Raw genomic sequence first — 17515 nt, forward strand, 5'->3', positions numbered from 1 at the left:
TTTTTTATTATTAATAAACCAGTAGTAATAATAGCATGATTATATTATTTTTAAACCTCATTATATTTTCAATTATTGAAAGACCTATAGCACCAAAACCAATTGTCATTTACTCCAAATAATTTAGAGATTCGAAAGAGAAGCATCTGGGCTCACAGCAAAGGTGTTGCAGATTTTTAGGTAACATGCTTGCTATCACTGAGGTCTTTTCAAAGTTTGACAGGGCATTAATTTTACATTTTAATGGGGTGGATATTTGCATTTAGATGATATGCATGTTGGGTGTTGAATCCTTTCTGCACTAAAGCTGGTCCTAAAGTCTTTTCTAACTATGACTCCACATCCTTCATTCTACCCAAGGATTTTGTCCTTCAGGGGGCCATTTGGCAATGTCTGGAGACATTTTTTGTTGTCACTACTGGAGAAGAGGGTGCTACTAGGACCTAGTGGGTAGAGGCCAGGACACTCTACAATGCACAGGACAAACTTCCCAGTATAGAAGTATCTGGCCAAAATGTCAGTGGTGCCAAGGTTGGAAAACCTTGCCTTTCCCCAATCCTACATGGTCTCTGTGTTCCCTGGTAGTACTGTACGCCCTTAAACAGTGAAGGGGAGACATGGTCAAGGTCATTAGGAAATATTTACTGTTGGCCAACTAGGAATGCGTGGAATCCAGATGAGTGTTCAGAATAGTTCTTGATGTTGCATTTGAAGCATAGGTTCTAACCCATCCAGGTTCCAGGGCAGGAGAGGTTGGGGAAGGGGTGTCTGGAGATGGCTCAACTCTTCTCTTCAGTTCACCCCTCCAGTTCTTCATCAGGCATGGTCCCTAACTTCTGGTTCCCAGGGCTGCCACGCAAGGCCACCCCCTGGCTCTCAGCAGGGGAAAAACCTTCCTGACTACCCTATCTCTTTCCCTCCTCAGGTCTTTCTTCACTCCTCTGTCTTCTGGGGGCCTCTTCTTCTTGGCTCCTGGCTTGGTTCTTATGTGACTGGAGTTTCTGCACCTTTCACCTGGCTGGGATTGATATCCTCATCTTAGCCAATCTCCTGTGTGGTGCTTTTATTATGTGAAAAGAGTTTGGTTTCCTCCTAAGACTTGAGCCATGTTGTTCCCATAGCTTTAATTTAAACTTAACCCCCAAAAGATGAGAGGGGGAGAAGATTTTTTAGAAAATAAAAGCTTTCCACTTTCTGCAAATTCTCAGGTGTATCATGGATTGAAAAATCTGCATATTTACAAGCAAGGACTATAGGGTTGGGGTCAGGACTTAGCACAGATACAAGGACCACAGAAAGGGAAGTAGCACCAGAATTCCCTCTAGAAAAGCAAGATGTGCCTTCTCTCTGGGACCTCTATTCCCTGGGAGTTCTTCATGTTCTTCTCTGAGCTCTGCTCCTCCTGCAGTTGAGGAGGCCTGGGCTGGTGGTGCAGAGGAGCTCCATCCCACCGATGGACACACGCATTTCTCCAGTGGGGCCTGAAGTGTATTGCCAATGGCAGGAGCCCACATTCTTAGGATTTTATTTTGCTTTGCTGTTATATTCAAAGTAGGAAAGTAATAACGTGCTCAAGAGGAACCCAGCACATAACACCAAGGCACGTAGAGTCTACAGTAAGAGCTGCCCTCCCCAGAGAGGAGCCTCTTACCCTTCAAAACTCCGGTCTGAAACTTATCTTTGAGGAAGCCAGGGGCAGTCAGCATTTCACGGTGCTCTTAGCAGCTCCCTGAGAGCCTCTGTTCTTTCCAGCTTCTTTTCAGAAATGTGGAAGCCTCTGAATAAAGCCTGCCCATATTCGGGGCTCAGTTTCATCAGCAAACATCTATCTCCTGCTGCACCCCCCATGTGAGTGGCCAGTGGGCTGCTTTTGCTCCTGGTTTGTGGGGCTAAAGTTCTCAGCACTTGCCTTCCCAAATGTATAGCCTTGTGAGGTTAGTATGGAATGAGGTGCGTGCATGCAAGTGCTGGGTTAGATACTCCAAGATACCCATAGTGGGGACAGACAGTGTTAGCCATCTGTCTACACATGGAACACCCGGGATAGCCTTGTAGTCCCCTGGCCTGGTGTCAACGGGGCCTATGGGCAGTTGAACAGCAGCAGCCAAAGAAGGAAGAGGTGTACACAGAGCATTTCCAGGGATAGAGCCAGCTGGAAGGGGAGGCCCAGGGATGCCCTCCCTGCCTCCGGCTGGACTTGTTCTCTCCTGTCCCTGGGATTTCTTCAAGGAAGAGCCTTCTCTCTGGAAAAGTTACAGGAGAGGGAAACCATGTGGCCTAAGGCAACAGGGCAGGAGATGTTAGGGACAAGCCGACACTGTGGCTTTTAAGTGTGCTTGAGAATTGATGAAACTGTGGTCCCTCGCCCCGGAAAAATATAACATGCCACGTGGGAAACTGTTTCCGGGGGTTCATCTGTGCCTTCCCCAAGAACCTTAGGTCTAGAGAATACTGACACCCCACCCTAATTTTATGCAGCGCCCTTGCAAAGGATGAACAGTTATTTGATAAATATTGTCAAAACTAAATTAATTGTAACTCAGTTTTATTTTTTAAATGGTAAATGATATAAAATACTTAGCTAGGGCAGTTGAACATCATATCAAACTTTAGAAATAACTGATTAGATGTCCCGTCACAGAAGGGAGTTGGGACACTAGTAAGACAATGATTTCTTCATTTCCAAATTGCTTGAGTATTTTAAAGTGCCTCATGGTAATGACAAAAGAGTTAAATGACTGGATGACCTAGACCGAGAGATAGGAAAGCAGAATGGTAACATGCCCATCAAGACATGCGAGGTACTTCAAAAAGTCTGTGGAAAAATAGAATTAAAAGATAATACGAATCTTTTCACAACTTTCTGAAGACCGCTCCTATGTCCAGGGAGAGAGAAGTGACGGAAATGAAATGCAGGGCATCTGGAAAGGCAGACAGCACCACCGCGTAGGGAAGAGAAACTGTCCCAGAGTCTCCTTTTGGCTAAGAGCTTGGGTTTCACACTCAAAGTGCCCACTTGCGGGTTGGCTCCTCCTCCCCTCCCAGTTTGGTGGTTTCTCTGCTGTGGTCATTGGTTTAGAAAACTGAATGAATGACAGCTGGAGGGGCTCCCCACTCTGCTCCCCTTGAAACCCAGAGAAGGGGCTTGAGACGTGCCCACCCGCAGTGGGGGCTGAGAAAATACAGCAGAAGGGCCAGGTCCGGGAGGCGCCGTGTAGGGTGGCCGGTGGCTGGTGGCCGTGCACTCAGGGCCTGTGCTCAAAATGAATAACTGAGCGAGTGAGGTGGCAGCTTTCTGCAGCATTGTTCCAGGTCAGCGTTGGGTGGGTGTGGAGGTCAGGGGCCTAGGGTGGGCTGTGCCCACGAGCTGCCCCAACTTCTCCTCCCCACTCTGCTTTTCTCAGTGCTCAGTGACCTGTGGCAAGGGCTACAAACAAAGGCTCGTCTCGTGCAGCGAGATCTACACCGGGAAGGAGAGCTACGAGTACAGCTACCAGACCACCGTCAACTGCCCGGGCTTGCAGCCCCCCAGCGTCCACCCCTGCTACCTGAGGGAGTGCCCTGTCTCAGCCACCTGGAGAGTGGGCAACTGGGGCAGCGTAAGTAACCACTGAGTTATCAGATCTAGGAGCTCTGGGACCGCAGACCCCACTCTTAACCATGTCCTGCCTGACCTGCTCTCCTGAGTGACTCTTACTTCCAGATGGGACCCTGGTGAGAAACAGCAGTTAGCAACTTGAAATGGGCTGATAGGAAAAGAAGGGACCTTTTCCTGTTGGGCAATGTTGCTTGGTGCTCAGAGCCTGGCCTCTGAAGCCGGACAGCCTTGTCCTGCCACCCCCAGGAGAATGACCTTAGGCAAGTTGCCTAACTCTTGTGTCTCAGTTTCCTCATCTGCAAAATGGGTGACTGTGAAGATGAAAAGAGTTTATATATAAAAAGCACTTAGGTTATAATGACACATCTTATGTATATTTTACCACAATTTTTTTTAAACGGCCCTAAAATCTGGCATGGAAGAGTTGTAGAAGTGTGAGTTGCTGTTGCTTCTGTTGTTAAGACGTCCATGTGTTCTAGTCCTCCTATATGAGGAATGCTTCATTGCATTACAACAAGGCAGAACATTTTAAATCAGGGCTGCCCTGGAAAATTGTCTTGGCTCCCTGGCTCTGGACTACGAGTCTCTCAGTCTTGAAAAGTGACCAGACAAGTGTATGACAAGTTGAAAGTGGTTAGGGTTCGAATCCTGCCCCACCGTGCTCTTGTGCTAATTCCTTAACCTGTGAGCCTCAATCTCCCACCTGTAAAAATAGGATAATGGTGGTACTATCTCATAGGCTTATTGTGAGTCTTCAATGGAAAAATTATAATTACATATAATTTATATATATGTGTATAAATGTTTTATACATACAGATCTATGTTTAGATGTGTATATATGTATAAGTGTGTGTGTGTGTGTATATATATATATAAAGCTTAGCACAGGGACTGGTCCATAGTAAGCACTCAGCAAATTCAGTTGTTTTCAGCAATATGGGGTCTGACATGACACCTGGTTTGTGACCTCAGGGCTCTGAGCTCCACACCACCAGAAGCCCATGCCTCCCAGATTCAAAGTCTGCACCACTGACTCTGGTTTGCCTTACAGTGCNGGAAGAGAAACTGTCCCAGAGTCTCCTTTTGGCTAAGAGCTTGGGTTTCACACTCAAAGTGGCCACTTGCAGGTTGGCTCCTCCTCCCCTCCCAGTTTGGTGGTTTCTCTGCTGTGGTCATTGGTTTAGAAAACTGAATGAATGACAGCTGGAGGGGCTCCCCACTCTGCTCCCCTTGAAACCCAGAGAAGGGGCTTGAGGCGTGCCCACCTGCAGTGGGGGCTGAGAAAATACAGCAGAAGGGCCAGGTCCAGGAGGCACTGTGTAGGGTGGCCGGTGGCTGGTGGCCGTGCACTCAGGGCCTGTGCTCAAAATGAATAACTGAGCGAGTGAGGTGGCAGCTTTCTGCAGCATTGTTCCAGGTCAGCGTTGGGTGGGTGTGGAGGTCAGGGGCCTAGGGTGGGCTGTGCCCACGAGCTGCCCCAACTTCTCCTCCCCACTCTGCTTTTCTCAGTGCTCAGTGACCTGTGGCAAGGGCTACAAACAAAGGCTCGTCTCGTGCAGCGAGATCTACACCGGGAAGGAGAGCTACGAGTACAGCTACCAGACCACCGTCAACTGCCCGGGCTTGCAGCCCCCCAGCGTCCACCCCTGCTACCTGAGGGAGTGCCCTGTCTCAGCCACCTGGAGAGTGGGCAACTGGGGCAGCGTAAGTAACCACTGAGTTATCAGATCTAGGAGCTCTGGGACCGCAGACCCCACTCTTAACCATGTCCTGCCTGACCTGCTCTCCTGAGTGACTCTTACTTCCAGATGGGACCCTGGTGAGAAACAGCAGTTAGCAACTTGAAATGGGCTGATAGGAAAAGAAGGGACCTTTTCCTGTTGGGCAATGTTGCTTGGTGCTCAGAGCCTGGCCTCTGAAGCCGGACAGCCTTGTCCTGCCACCCCCAGGAGAATGACCTTAGGCAAGTTGCCTAACTCTTGTGTCTCAGTTTCCTCATCTGCAAAATGGGTGACTGTGAAGATGAAAAGAGTTTATATATAAAAAGCACTTAGGTTATAATGACACATCTTATGTATATTTTACCACAATTTTTTTTTTTAACGGCCCTAAAATCTGGCATGGAAGAGTTGTAGAAGTGTGAGTTGCTGTTGCTTCTGTTGTTAAGACGTCCATGTGTTCTAGTCCTCCTATATGAGGAATGCTTCATTGCATTACAACAAGGCAGAACATTTTAAATCAGGGCTGCCCTGGAAAATTGTCTTGGCTCCCTGGCTCTGGACTACGAGTCTCTCAGTCTTGAAAAGTGACCAGACAAGTGTATGACAAGTTGAAAGTGGTTAGGGTTCGAATCCTGCCCCACCGTGCTCTTGTGCTAATTCCTTAACCTGTGAGCCTCAATCTCCCACCTGTAAAAATAGGATAATGGTGGTACTATCTCATAGGCTTATTGTGAGTCTTCAATGGAAAAATTATAATTACATATAATTTATATATATGTGTATAAATGTTTTATACATACAGATCTATGTTTAGATGTGTATATATGTATAAGTGTGTGTGTGTGTGTGTGTGTGTGTGTGTGTGTGTGTGTGTTTTATACATACAGATCTATGTTTAGATGTGTATATATGTATAAGTGTGTGTGTGTGTGTATATATATATATAAAGCTTAGCACAGGGACTGGTCCATAGTAAGCACTCAGCAAATTCAGTTGTTTTCAGCAATATGGGGTCTGACATGACACCTGGTTTGTGACCTCAGGGCTCTGAGCTCCACACCACCAGAAGCCCATGCCTCCCAGATTCAAAGTCTGCACCACTGACTCTGGTTTGCCTTACAGTGCTCCGTGTCTTGTGGCGTTGGAGTGATGCACAGGTCTGTGCAGTGTTTAACCAATGAGGACCAACCCAGCCACTTATGTCCCACTGATTTGAAGCCAGAAGAACGAAAAACCTGCCATAATATCTATAGCTGTAAGTTGTCCCACTGAAGCCATCTTCCTTTAGCATGAAGAACAGGGTTTCTTTGTTCATGTGTTTGCCTACCCTTTTTAGAAATACAGGATTTTCTTTTAAGAAATCGTCCCCTTGGCTAAAAAGTTTTAGTGTGAACAAGGCAATTCATAGGTAGATATTACACATCTTGGGGCTTCACGTCAAAGCCCAAATTTTTGTGATTTGTGTTTTCTAGGTGAGTTACCGCAGAACTGCAAGGAGGTGAAAAGACTCAAAGGTGCCCATGAAGATGGTGAATATTTCCTGGTCATCAGAGGAAAGCTCCTAAAGGTGAATGATAGCTGTCGGTCATTATTTTTAGAGTGCTTTTAGGGTGAGTGATCATGACTCTCATCATCTCACTCCTGAGCCACTCTTCATGGGTTATTTCCGGTCTGTCTTTCAGATATTCTGCGCAGGGATGCAGTCTGACCGCCCCAAAGAATATGTGACGCTGGTTCATGGTGACTCTGAGAATTTCTCCGAGGTTTATGGGCACAGGTAGGGGAGCCAGGCTCAGAAGAGCCCAGACACCTGGAGATTCCTGGAAACACTTTCCCATCCTTACCAGAACATTCTCTCTGTGAATTAGGTTGCACAACCCAACAGAATGTCCCTACAACGGGAGCCGACGCGATGACTGCCAGTGTCGGAAGGATTACACAGCAGCTGGGTTTTCCAGCTTCCAGAAAATCAGAATAGACCTGACCAGCATGCAGATAATCAGTAAGTTCCATGAGGTGTCGTGTGGGAATGTGCTCATTCTTTCCATTCAGTTGGCAGACGTGCCCGGAACGTTGGCTGGGGGTGGGGTGCTGAGGATAGAGGGAGGAAAGAGACAAGGAACTTAGGGTGCAGTGACACGATCCTGGTCTGAGGGCCAGGAGGGCAGAGTTTTATCCTTTTTGTTTTCTGCTGTATCCCAGTGCCTGGAGAGTGCCTGGCACAGGGCAGGTGTTCCATCAGATTTGTGATGAATGAATGAACGAACGAACGAATGAACGAGTGTAGATGGATGCACACTAAAGCAGCACTATTGCAGTATGGAGAGTCAAGGCAGCATCCCAGAAAATATGACAAGGAAACGGAGACCTTAATGTCAAGTAGGGGTTAGCCAGGCACAGGGTGTCGGTGTGGGAAAAGCATGGTTGGTGGCAGAAGATTTTCAGACAGAAGAAACAGCAGAAAAACTCCAAAGCTAAGAGATGCATGTGGCAACATTCACCCCCACCCGGCTCTCACCGGCACAGTGTACGTGCTTGCATGGACGTAAAACTAATTTTATCTGGTTGTTGATTTACAGGAAAAAAGTGGAGCACACAATCACCTTTTCTAAATTAGCCTGCACATGGGCTGATGTCCTTCTCTGGCCAACACTGCATTTCTGTTAGGGACATTAATCATAGGAGTGGATAAAGACAGCTAAAATACCTAAACACGTTCCCTTGAATAGAGGAAAAACAGAAATAATGAATAATTAACTTTTCCTCATTAACATTGTACCCATAATGTTGCATTGCTTTCCTTTTGAGGTAGATTAAACTTGATTTATACCAAGAGATTTTTAATTGCCTTCAGCTGGACTGATTAGGGATAAAGGCAGAGGGTCTGTAGTTTTTCCACTTAGAAAAACCCCAACTAAGACCCGAAAGTTCCACATGCTAAAGCAGGTAAGGGCCCCTTTCCTTGCAGAATGGGGCCCTCGGATTTCCCGGGGCCCTCGGATTTCCCTCCCACCAAAGTATGCTTAACTAGTTCCACATGCTAAAGCAGGTAAGGGCCCCTTTCCTTGCAGAATGGGGCCCTCGGATTTCCCTCCCACCAAAGTATGCTTAACTGCAGAAAGATTAAGGCCTTCAGCCATCCCCAAAAGACAAGGCAGACAGCTAAAACCTGACTGGCCTCCAGCCCCACCAGCAGACAGCTTTTGCAGGATTCGCAACTTGGCTCCTTATCCATTTGCAGAGCTGGTCTCAGGAGCTACAACAGGGGTTAAAAACATGAGCTCTGGGTTTGGCATTATTTTCATTGGCTTTAATTAAAGAAAAAAAAAATACAAGCTAGCCCCAAACTTGAGAAACTGCCATTAATAATTTCAAGATGTGGGTTCTAATTGCTCCACATTTTGGCAGTAATAGTGCCTAGGCCATGGGAGGACAGAGGAAACCTCAGAGGATATCTCCTAAGTAGCTGGAAATGCCTTTCTGGCTTCTTTTCCCTGTGCTTAAGTCTGTGATGCAGTATAACAGGATATTTGCAATCATCCAGTTACACTGCATTTAAGGGAGGAGATTCACACATTTATTTATGCAGGAATCGATTCCACAGTCATTTTAAATCCCTGTTTCGGCCTCTATACTGTGAGGAGACAGACAGTCGGTGCTGATAAACCCTGGGGAGTGAAGCTCTCGGAACCACAAACACGATGAGGGAAAAACCCAGTGCACATCTGGTCCATTTGGGGCTCGCTGATACCTCGCATTGTTCCTTTCTCTCCTATTCCCTCTCATTATTCTTCTTCCCTTCTGTTTCCTTGTTAATATCTTGTCTCTTCCCTGCCTCTTTCTCCCACTCTTACCTTGCTCTCCCTTTAACCCTTTCTCCACCCCACAGCCACTGACTTACAGTTTGCAAGGACAAGTGAAGGACATCCCGTCCCTTTTGCCACAGCTGGGGACTGCTACAGTGCCGCCAAGTGCCCACAGGTATGTCCTCAAAGCCACCCCCCTTACCAGGGATCCACCTCCCACCTCACCCCAGGGGCAACCTTGGTTGCATCTGTCCCTGGGAAGGTAATTAGAACAGTTGTTCTGGAGAGCAATTTGGCCTCAAGTATCAAGAGCCTCACAAATGCTCAGTGTCTAATCCAGTAATTCTTCCACTTCTGAGTGGTTCCTAAAGAAATGATCACAACCACATGCTTCTACATTCAGCAAAATGCATCAATTGTAATGGTAAAAACTTACAAACACATGAGCTGTCCAGGGCTGGGCTAAACAAATTATGATGGTTAAAAAAACAAATATTGTACAGTCAGTGGAGTGCTGATAAATGTTTAATGACTGACTCTCACTCTCCAAAGACAAAAAGAAGCCCCTCTTTGGAGCATTTGCAGATTTTCATGGTGTAAATATTCTCCCACAATTGACTTCAAGCTGTCAACATCATGTCACTAAATGGAGAGTTGGGAAGAAATGCACACAATTGGCTCTCAAAAGCCAGTACAGGTGGGCTCCAACACACCACTGTTGGCCATTAAAAATTCTGAATATTGCATGATACAGAAAAACACGTGTGGAATGAGGTAGAAAGAACAAGATGCAAAACAGCACATGTAGTATGATTCCATCTGTGTTCTTAAAAAAATGCATAAATAGAGAGTCTGGATGGACTTTTACAAAATGGCAGTGGGGTATATTGGTAAGTTTAATTTACTTTTATTTACTTAAACTTTCCTAGGTTTTCTAAATTTTTCAAAATCAGTATGATACATTTTTTTTAAGAAATGAATATTGGACCTGGAGATTCCCAAATCTGCAAGACTGCTATGGGTTTTCTTTGACTCCCTAATGCCTCTAGAGTAGCCTTTACAACAAATCAGCTGACATTTCTTGAGTAATGACTTTGTGCCAGGCACCATCCTTGTTACTGGAGATTCATAAACGTCCATCCCTTGAGGAATTTGTAGCCTACTGGGGAGAATGACGGGAAAACAAGTAACTATGATATAATTATATATTCTAGAAGTCCTCAAGCACCAAGCCTTGGGGCTCGGCCTATGTCATTGACTTAATGTATTACGCCTACTTCAGATTCTTTAAATTTGCAGAATTTAGACCTGAAGTGCCAATTCCTCATTTTCCACTGGATTTCTTTTCAGCAGAGCCTGTCCGTGACAATCCTTCTGCCCATTCTGCAGTTCCACACTTTCTTTCTTCTTGAGAGGTGTCTCAAGTTTTTACTTGCCTATTGAGACATGCTGTAATAATCAGCCTAGGCTCATTTTGCAAAGCAGGCATTAGTCTTTGCAAGAAGCTTCTGTACTTGGAAGGCGGGACAAACAATGAATTTGGTGATTCTGGAGAGGAGAACTTGGCTGCAGTTTTTTCTTTAGTTTGCATGAGGTCTTCACAAAGCTGTTGTTAAACTCTGCATCAGGAATTTCCCATTTTGCCTGTGAGCCTTCAAAAGTCAGGGAATTGGGACTGGGTGATGCATTCAGAATGCCGACACTGTAGCCTAGGATGGATTTACTCCCAACCACAGAGACCGTCCAAAGACAAACACATCTGAATTCTCTTTTAACAAAGTGTTTTCTCAGCCCCAAACTTTAGAAGAGCATTGCTAAACATTTTAGAGAAGTGAAGAGGAAGCTCTCAGGGGAAAAAAGAAAATAAACAAAGGAGATAATAGTAAAAAGGGCCTTTCCTCCATTACCCAGGAATTGAAAACTTTTGAAGTGTGGTTTCTTTAGAGCAGCTGATGGCTTCAAACACCCCATTGGTATTGGTCGCACTTCAAGGGCTAATAGGTTAGCCCTGTCCGGTCATTTTCAAATGTCTCGGGATTTTCTTGTTTCTATATGCACATCCTTTGGGAAACTTAAGTAAATGAGAAGTAATTTGCATTCATTTATTTTAATAATTCAGAGACAAATGAACTGATTGATTTGCTAAACTCCGACAATGAAGCATTTGCTAAATGGGAAAACTTAAAGCCCGTGAGAGGCTAATTTGTATTTTTTCCCAGCTCATTCTTCAAACCATGTTGGGTACTTTTAGAATTCAATTCCTTAGATATTTATTGATAATTGACTGTATTGATGAAAGATGTGAGTTTTCACATCAGATGTCCAGGAAAATGTTTGTAGAAAGCTGGGGTGTATAGACTGCTTTGGATTTGATGGTTTGTCCTGCACAGAAATCAAAGCAGAGGAATGCTATGTTTGAGAATCTGTTTCTTCCTCCTCATCCATTGCTATTGTTTTGGAGATTTACAAGAGTACTTCAAAAACTTTGTGGGAAAGTAGAAATAAAAGGTGATAAGAATCTTTCCATGAACTTTTTGAAGTACTCTCATATTTATTAACAGGGTGGGTTCCCTGAAAGCCCTCACCTCAAAATATAGCCAGAATGTTTTTTTTATCCTGGTCACAGTAGATGTAGTGTTATTATTGATGCTGGTATAAATAGCTAGAGTTTATTGAGCATATACTGTGCTCAGCATTTCTACCTCAGTGCAGCATTTAATTCCCACAGCATCCTATGAGAATGTCACCCTTTTAAAGACAAGGAAAGTGAGATGTAGAGAGGTTGGGAAACTTGCCCCAAACCACTGGTACTTGCTGGAGGCCAGTGTGTCTGAATCCTTATCCATGATGGTAGATGTGTCTGTCTGATTCTGTTTTCAGGCAAGATTGCTGCAGCATTTACTCTTGTCCAGAGAATGGGATCCCTCTTTGGTCTAAGCACATCTCTTGCAAACCTTTAAGGACCATCTACTGTATGCATAACTCAGTTAGTTTTCCTTTTTAAAATCAGCAACAGGAGGTAGTAGCTACAGCTCTTGTGCCCTTTAGATCTTAAAGATAAGGCCTTTAGGCCGCCGAGGGTTCGGATCCCACATACAGACCGGTTCCCGCTCACTGGCTGGGCGGGGTGCGGGTGCAACACCGAGGGTTGCGATCCCGTTGCTGGTCCTGGTCCGGTATGGGCGCGACACTGAGGGTTGCGATCCGTTGCCGGACATGAAAAAAGACAAAGAGGAAAAAAAAAAAAAAAAGATAAGGCCTTTAGGGGCAAAGATGTCCCACAACAGAGCTAGAAAGATCATTAAGTCTTTTCTCCTCTGGTTGCACTCAGCTTTTAGAGTGCTAGTAATCAGCAGGGATGTTTGCTGAAAATGCAGATCCCTGAACCAGAAAAGGCAGGAGAATGAGGAGGGTGATCTCCTGCTGCGTTCAGGTTTACCACCCCCTCAGAGACAGACCTAGTAGACGTATGCAGTGAGCATGCTCAGACGCTGGATATCCGGATGAGCTGGGGGCATTGTCAAGGTAGGAGCCAGGTCAGTAGCCCAGACCTCCTAAGAACTTTGATGCCAAAGCAGGTCAAATCCACCTCCTCCTGCAGTACAGGTGGACAGGCAGTCTGAGTGGGAAGCAGGATGGGAGAGAGTAATGGGAGGGATCCTGGGCAACAGTGTGGTCCGGGCCTTACAGATGGTGTGGATCCGCTCCTCCAGTTAGGAGTGATAGTAATGTAAGAAAGTGGCCAGGGGGATGATGCAACACACAGAATCCAGTGTCTGAAGAGGCTGGGCACAGGGGACCTGGAGCCTCAGTAAGCCACAATCACAAACACCTGGCTGTTGAAGCCACTCAGCATAAGAACCACTAATGTCTCTATAGTATTGTCATAGAAATAATTTCCAAAAATACTTTTTAAAATCACCTACTCTCTGCCAGGTATAACGAGTTAGGTGCATTATGTATTCTATCTAATCCCCTCCTATTCACTAGTTAGTTCTTACCCATTTTACAGATGGGCTCAGGAAGATTAAGCCACTTGTCCAAGTTCATACTGAAAGTAAGTGGGGGAGTTGGGATTCTAGGATAAGTGATAAATCCACCCTCTTCACCAGGCTTTCTCAGCCTCAGCACTATTGACATTTTGGGCTGGACAATTCTCTGCTATGGGGGGCTGTCTTGTGAATTGTAGGATATCCCACAGCAGCCCTGGCCTCTACCCATCAGATACTAGTAGCAGCAGCATTCCCCTGTCCTCAGCTGTGACAGCCAAAAATGTCTCCAGACCTTGTCTAATTTCCCTTGGGGGCAAAATTGTTCCCTGTGGAGAGCCACTAACTTAGACCAGACTAAATCCTCCAGTCATGTGAGTAGGACAATAGTAGACAAGAGTAGACAAATAGGTTTGTCCTCATTTTATGGATGTGGAACCTAAGGCTCCAAAAAGGTTTATAAACTCTTGCTAGCAAATATTCATGGAACTCGCATGGAGAGGAGACTTCTTATACCTCATCCTGACAGTCTTAATTGAGGAGCTACGATGTCATATTTATTGAGAATCTACCAAGTGGCTAGTCATGTGCTATATACTACAGCTGAGACAAATAAAGCAATACCAAGCCCTGGCCCTCCATCAGCTGACTGTTACATTGGAGAGAGAAACACAAAACAATTAGAAAATGCAGGACTGATACCAACATTTTTACGTATCTGCTAAATATCAGCCATATGCTACATGGCTAATTTCACGTAGCCCTCACTGCAGTACTCTGAGGGAGGTGCTTTCATTACCTTCCATTTTACAGATGAACAAACTGAGGTTCTGAGAGGCTTAAAAAAAAAAAATCTGTCCAGGATCTAATCACAGGTGACAGTTTTATTCACACTCAGGTCTGACTGGTGGTGAGCTGCACTTCACCATTCTCCCTCTCCTCGCTTAAAAAGGAGAGTATTGAAAAGTACTGTATCGTCAGGTTTAGAGAGAAAGCAACCAGGAGAGCGTGTAGAACTTTTAGCTCTGAAACTGCTCATTGTGGAGAAGGAAGCCTCAAGAAGAAACTATTCCAGAAGCCTTTGCAGAATCATTTTTGAAAGAGTAAGAGACAGGTGGAGAAAGCAATGAGAGTCTCTCTGCTGCACCAGTCTCCTTGGAAATAAATACCGAAGCACCCGAGGCCAACGTTCTGAAAGGCTCTCTTGGAGCCACTTGGGAGATTTTTCCCTGGTCCTGGAATGCGCTGCCCTGGGTCGCAGGCAGTCTTGAGCAGGCCGAGCGTGCCCTCTGCTGGCCGTCCTGGAGAAAGCACCTCTTCTTTGAAGTCCCGCCCTGCTGTGCTTAGAACGCGCTGTGCTGAGCGCCCCAGGGAGCTGGAAGCCCAGGAAGCTTTGGCAGCGAGATCTTGTTAGAAAAATTACACTGTGGCATTTTGTTCCTGAAGGAATCTGATAATTGTGAGCAACATCAGGATTGCTGTGTTAGGGAAGCCGAATGGAGGTGGTTGAGAGGGAGGACTTTGAAGTCAAGAAGATGTGATTGGACTCTTACTGCGTCCTGGAGCAGTTAATCACCTCTGCTGGGCCTCAGTTTCCCCATCTGTAAGGATAGCTCCCTTGTTAGAGCTATTGCAAAGATGATTAACATAATGCAGGGAAAATGCCTAGTCCTGACAAAACAAAATACACTTAATAATTAGTAGCTATCATAATTAATTAATATCCTTCTCCTTCCTGAAGTGCTTTTTATTTTGTTGCCTCTGCCTTTGTTTGGGACGTCACGTGAACTAAAATTTTTTTGTTGGCCATTTATTCCAGGGTCGTTTTAGCATCAACCTTTATGGAACGGGCCTGTCTGTAACTGAATCTGCCAGATGGATATCACAAGGGAATTACGCTGTCTCTGACATTAAGAAGTCACCAGTAAGTTACAGATTGGTTGGGGGATGAGTTTTTTTTTTTTTTTAATAGGACCCAACACTTATTTATTTATCAATGTTACAATAAAATACTTTTCAATGTATATACAAAATTGCAAAAGTTTGTTTTTCTCTATAAAGATACCCCGTATAATATTTAATTACAGAATAAGACAAAGATACGTTTAATGACTTTTGTTTCATTTCAAAGTCACCTTATTGAACTATACAGCATGAACTCAATAGTTGAACATCTAGGAAACTTACCAATGGAGCTCTCTTCCACTGGTGTGTGTATTTTAATTTGTCTCATGTGGGTATCTCTTCCATTTTGGTGATTGGCTAGACAGCAAGCTATATCATCACCATGCAAGTTGGCTTCTTACGATTATCAGTTAAGGGAACGTGAATCCATCCACTTGGTTCCACCAATTCAAGTTGTCAAATTTCTTGAAGGTTGCGGAAACTATTTCCTGCTGTGACTGAGATCTTGCTTGGAGTATAGCTTCCATCAGATTTGTAGTCGGCATAAATACATAATGTCTTCACTGTCGTTTTTCTTCTGAATTGGATGTTCACTAAATGAGGCTGGGAGCCATCTGATTGCCAATAAGTTTCTAGGTTGTCATCTCGTAATTGTTCCATGCCAAATCCTGGTTTGCAAGATGAGAATAACCAAACAGCTTGTGAACCAATTCCCATACTTTTCCGGTGCTTTCCAACTGTTTAGGGTCAGCACCAGAAGGTGTCTTGTTTGGTGTGGTCATTTTTAAAATATTAGCTTCCAAGCCGGGCTTACCACAACTCAGGTTCCCTTCCTTCCTTCCTCCCTCTCTCCCTTCCTTCCTTCCTTCCTTTCTTTCCCTTCTTTCCCTTCTTTCCTTTCTATGGTGATGGTGCTAAAGGAAGGAACATGCTTTCTCACTTCCTCAAACCATTTTGCAAAGTGTGAGGAAGAACATTTAGGAAATAAACTGAAGGTGAAGGTTTATATGTGAATGAAGGGAAAGAGCCTTGCTTCGCTCCTTGTGAATTCCTCCTCGAGATGAGGACCTGTGACCCCTCTGAGCAATTAGGACAGCCTCGCCAGGAAAGCGAAAGCAGGAAGAAGCCTCTAGCCAGTGTGTGCTCAGACATTTGCAATAAGCCAACAAGCAATTCACTTTCGTGAACCTAGGAGAAATGATTTTCTTTTCTTTAGAAAAATTGAAATACAAATGGGGCTGAAAGGGATAACTTATCAGGCGATGTTTCTGGAGAATTAGAGTTACACGCACAGGTTCTACAATAATCAGTTTTCCATGCTCTAAAATCCTGCTGCTCAAGTGTGGCCCACGCAGCACATCAGCATCACCTGGGGGCTTGTTGGAATTGCAGGTTCTGGGGCCCCAGACCCACGGAGCCAGGACCTGCAGCTGAACGAGGACCCCAATTGATTCATAAGCAGCGTACAGCTTGAGTAGCATTGGTCTGTGCAGATGATCCCTGAATTACTATGGTTATGACTTACAACGTTTCCACCTCATGATGGTGCAGAAGCAATAGCATTCAATAGAAACCTCAGTAGAAACCGTACCATGAACCATGTGTACCCACAGAGTAACACTGTTTTTCATTTTCGGTACACTATTCAATAATTACATGAGATATTCAGCACTTTATTATAAAATAGGCTTTGTGTTAGGTGGCTTTGCCCAACTGTAGCTAATGTTAAGTGTTCTGAACACGTTTAGGGTAGGCTAGACTAAGCTATGATCAGTAGGTTAGTTGTATTAAGTGCGTTTTTGACAACAATATTTTCAATTTAAGATAGTTTATCAGGACATTTATCAACTTAAGACAGTTTATCAGGATGTATTACAATTACCTGGATGTAATTGTAAGCCCAGGAGCATCTGAATACTGTTTCTCACCCTGGCTGTACATTAGAATCACCTGGGAAGTTTAAAATGCCTGTGCCCCTGTTAATCTCTCACCCAGATTACCTGACTTATAATCTCTGAGGGTGGGGCCCCTGGCAGGGGCAGAATTTAAAATTCCCCAGATGATTCTAATGGGCAGCCAGAGCAGAAACACCTGCCCTTTAGCCTTCCCTCAAATTCTGAGAATGTGGCGCAGAAACCTGACTCATGGACAAACACAAGTTTACCCAGCATGGCCTATTTCCCCAGTCCTGTCAGTCATGAATTCCCCAGATGATTCTAATGGGCAGCCAGAGCAGAAACACCTGCCCTTTAGCCTTCCCTCTCAAATTCTGAGAATGTGGCGCAGAAACCTGACTCATGGACAAACACAAGTTTACCCAGCATGGCCTATTTCCCCAGTCCTGTCAGTCATAAGTCCTGCCTTGGGGGAGGGGAGGAAAACTAAGAAGAGAGGTGAGAAAGTGGGACATTATTTCAGAATAGAGTTGCTAGGTAAAATAAAGGCTGTTCGGTTAAATGTGAATCTCAAACAATGAACATTTTTTAGTGTAAGT

General features: G+C 44.9%; 1 protein-coding gene and 1 pseudogene across 1 annotated transcript in view; one reads left to right on the top strand and one right to left on the bottom strand.

Moving 5' to 3' along the window:
* The window catches only part of ADAMTS9 (ADAM metallopeptidase with thrombospondin type 1 motif, 9), a 155259-nt gene extending 140125 nt beyond the window's left edge, over positions 1-15134 (top strand). The window contains exons 32-38 of the mRNA XM_008577537.1: positions 3405-3599; positions 6444-6576; positions 6794-6888; positions 7004-7098; positions 7190-7323; positions 9211-9302; positions 14936-15134. Of these exons, the coding sequence (XP_008575759.1) occupies positions 3405-3599; positions 6444-6576; positions 6794-6888; positions 7004-7098; positions 7190-7323; positions 9211-9302; positions 14936-15067 (876 nt within the window). The 3' untranslated portion in view covers positions 15068-15134. The remainder of the gene's footprint in view (positions 1-3404; positions 3600-6443; positions 6577-6793; positions 6889-7003; positions 7099-7189; positions 7324-9210; positions 9303-14935) is intronic.
* Positions 15135-15431: 297 nt separating this feature from the next.
* LOC103594320 lies at positions 15432-15803 on the bottom strand (annotated as a pseudogene).
* Between the last annotated feature and the right edge of the window lie 1712 nt (positions 15804-17515).

The sequence above is a fragment of the Galeopterus variegatus genome, unplaced genomic scaffold (assembly GCF_000696425.1).
Source record: "Galeopterus variegatus unplaced genomic scaffold, G_variegatus-3.0.2 Scaffold1529, whole genome shotgun sequence".
NCBI lineage: Eukaryota > Metazoa > Chordata > Mammalia > Dermoptera > Cynocephalidae > Galeopterus > Galeopterus variegatus.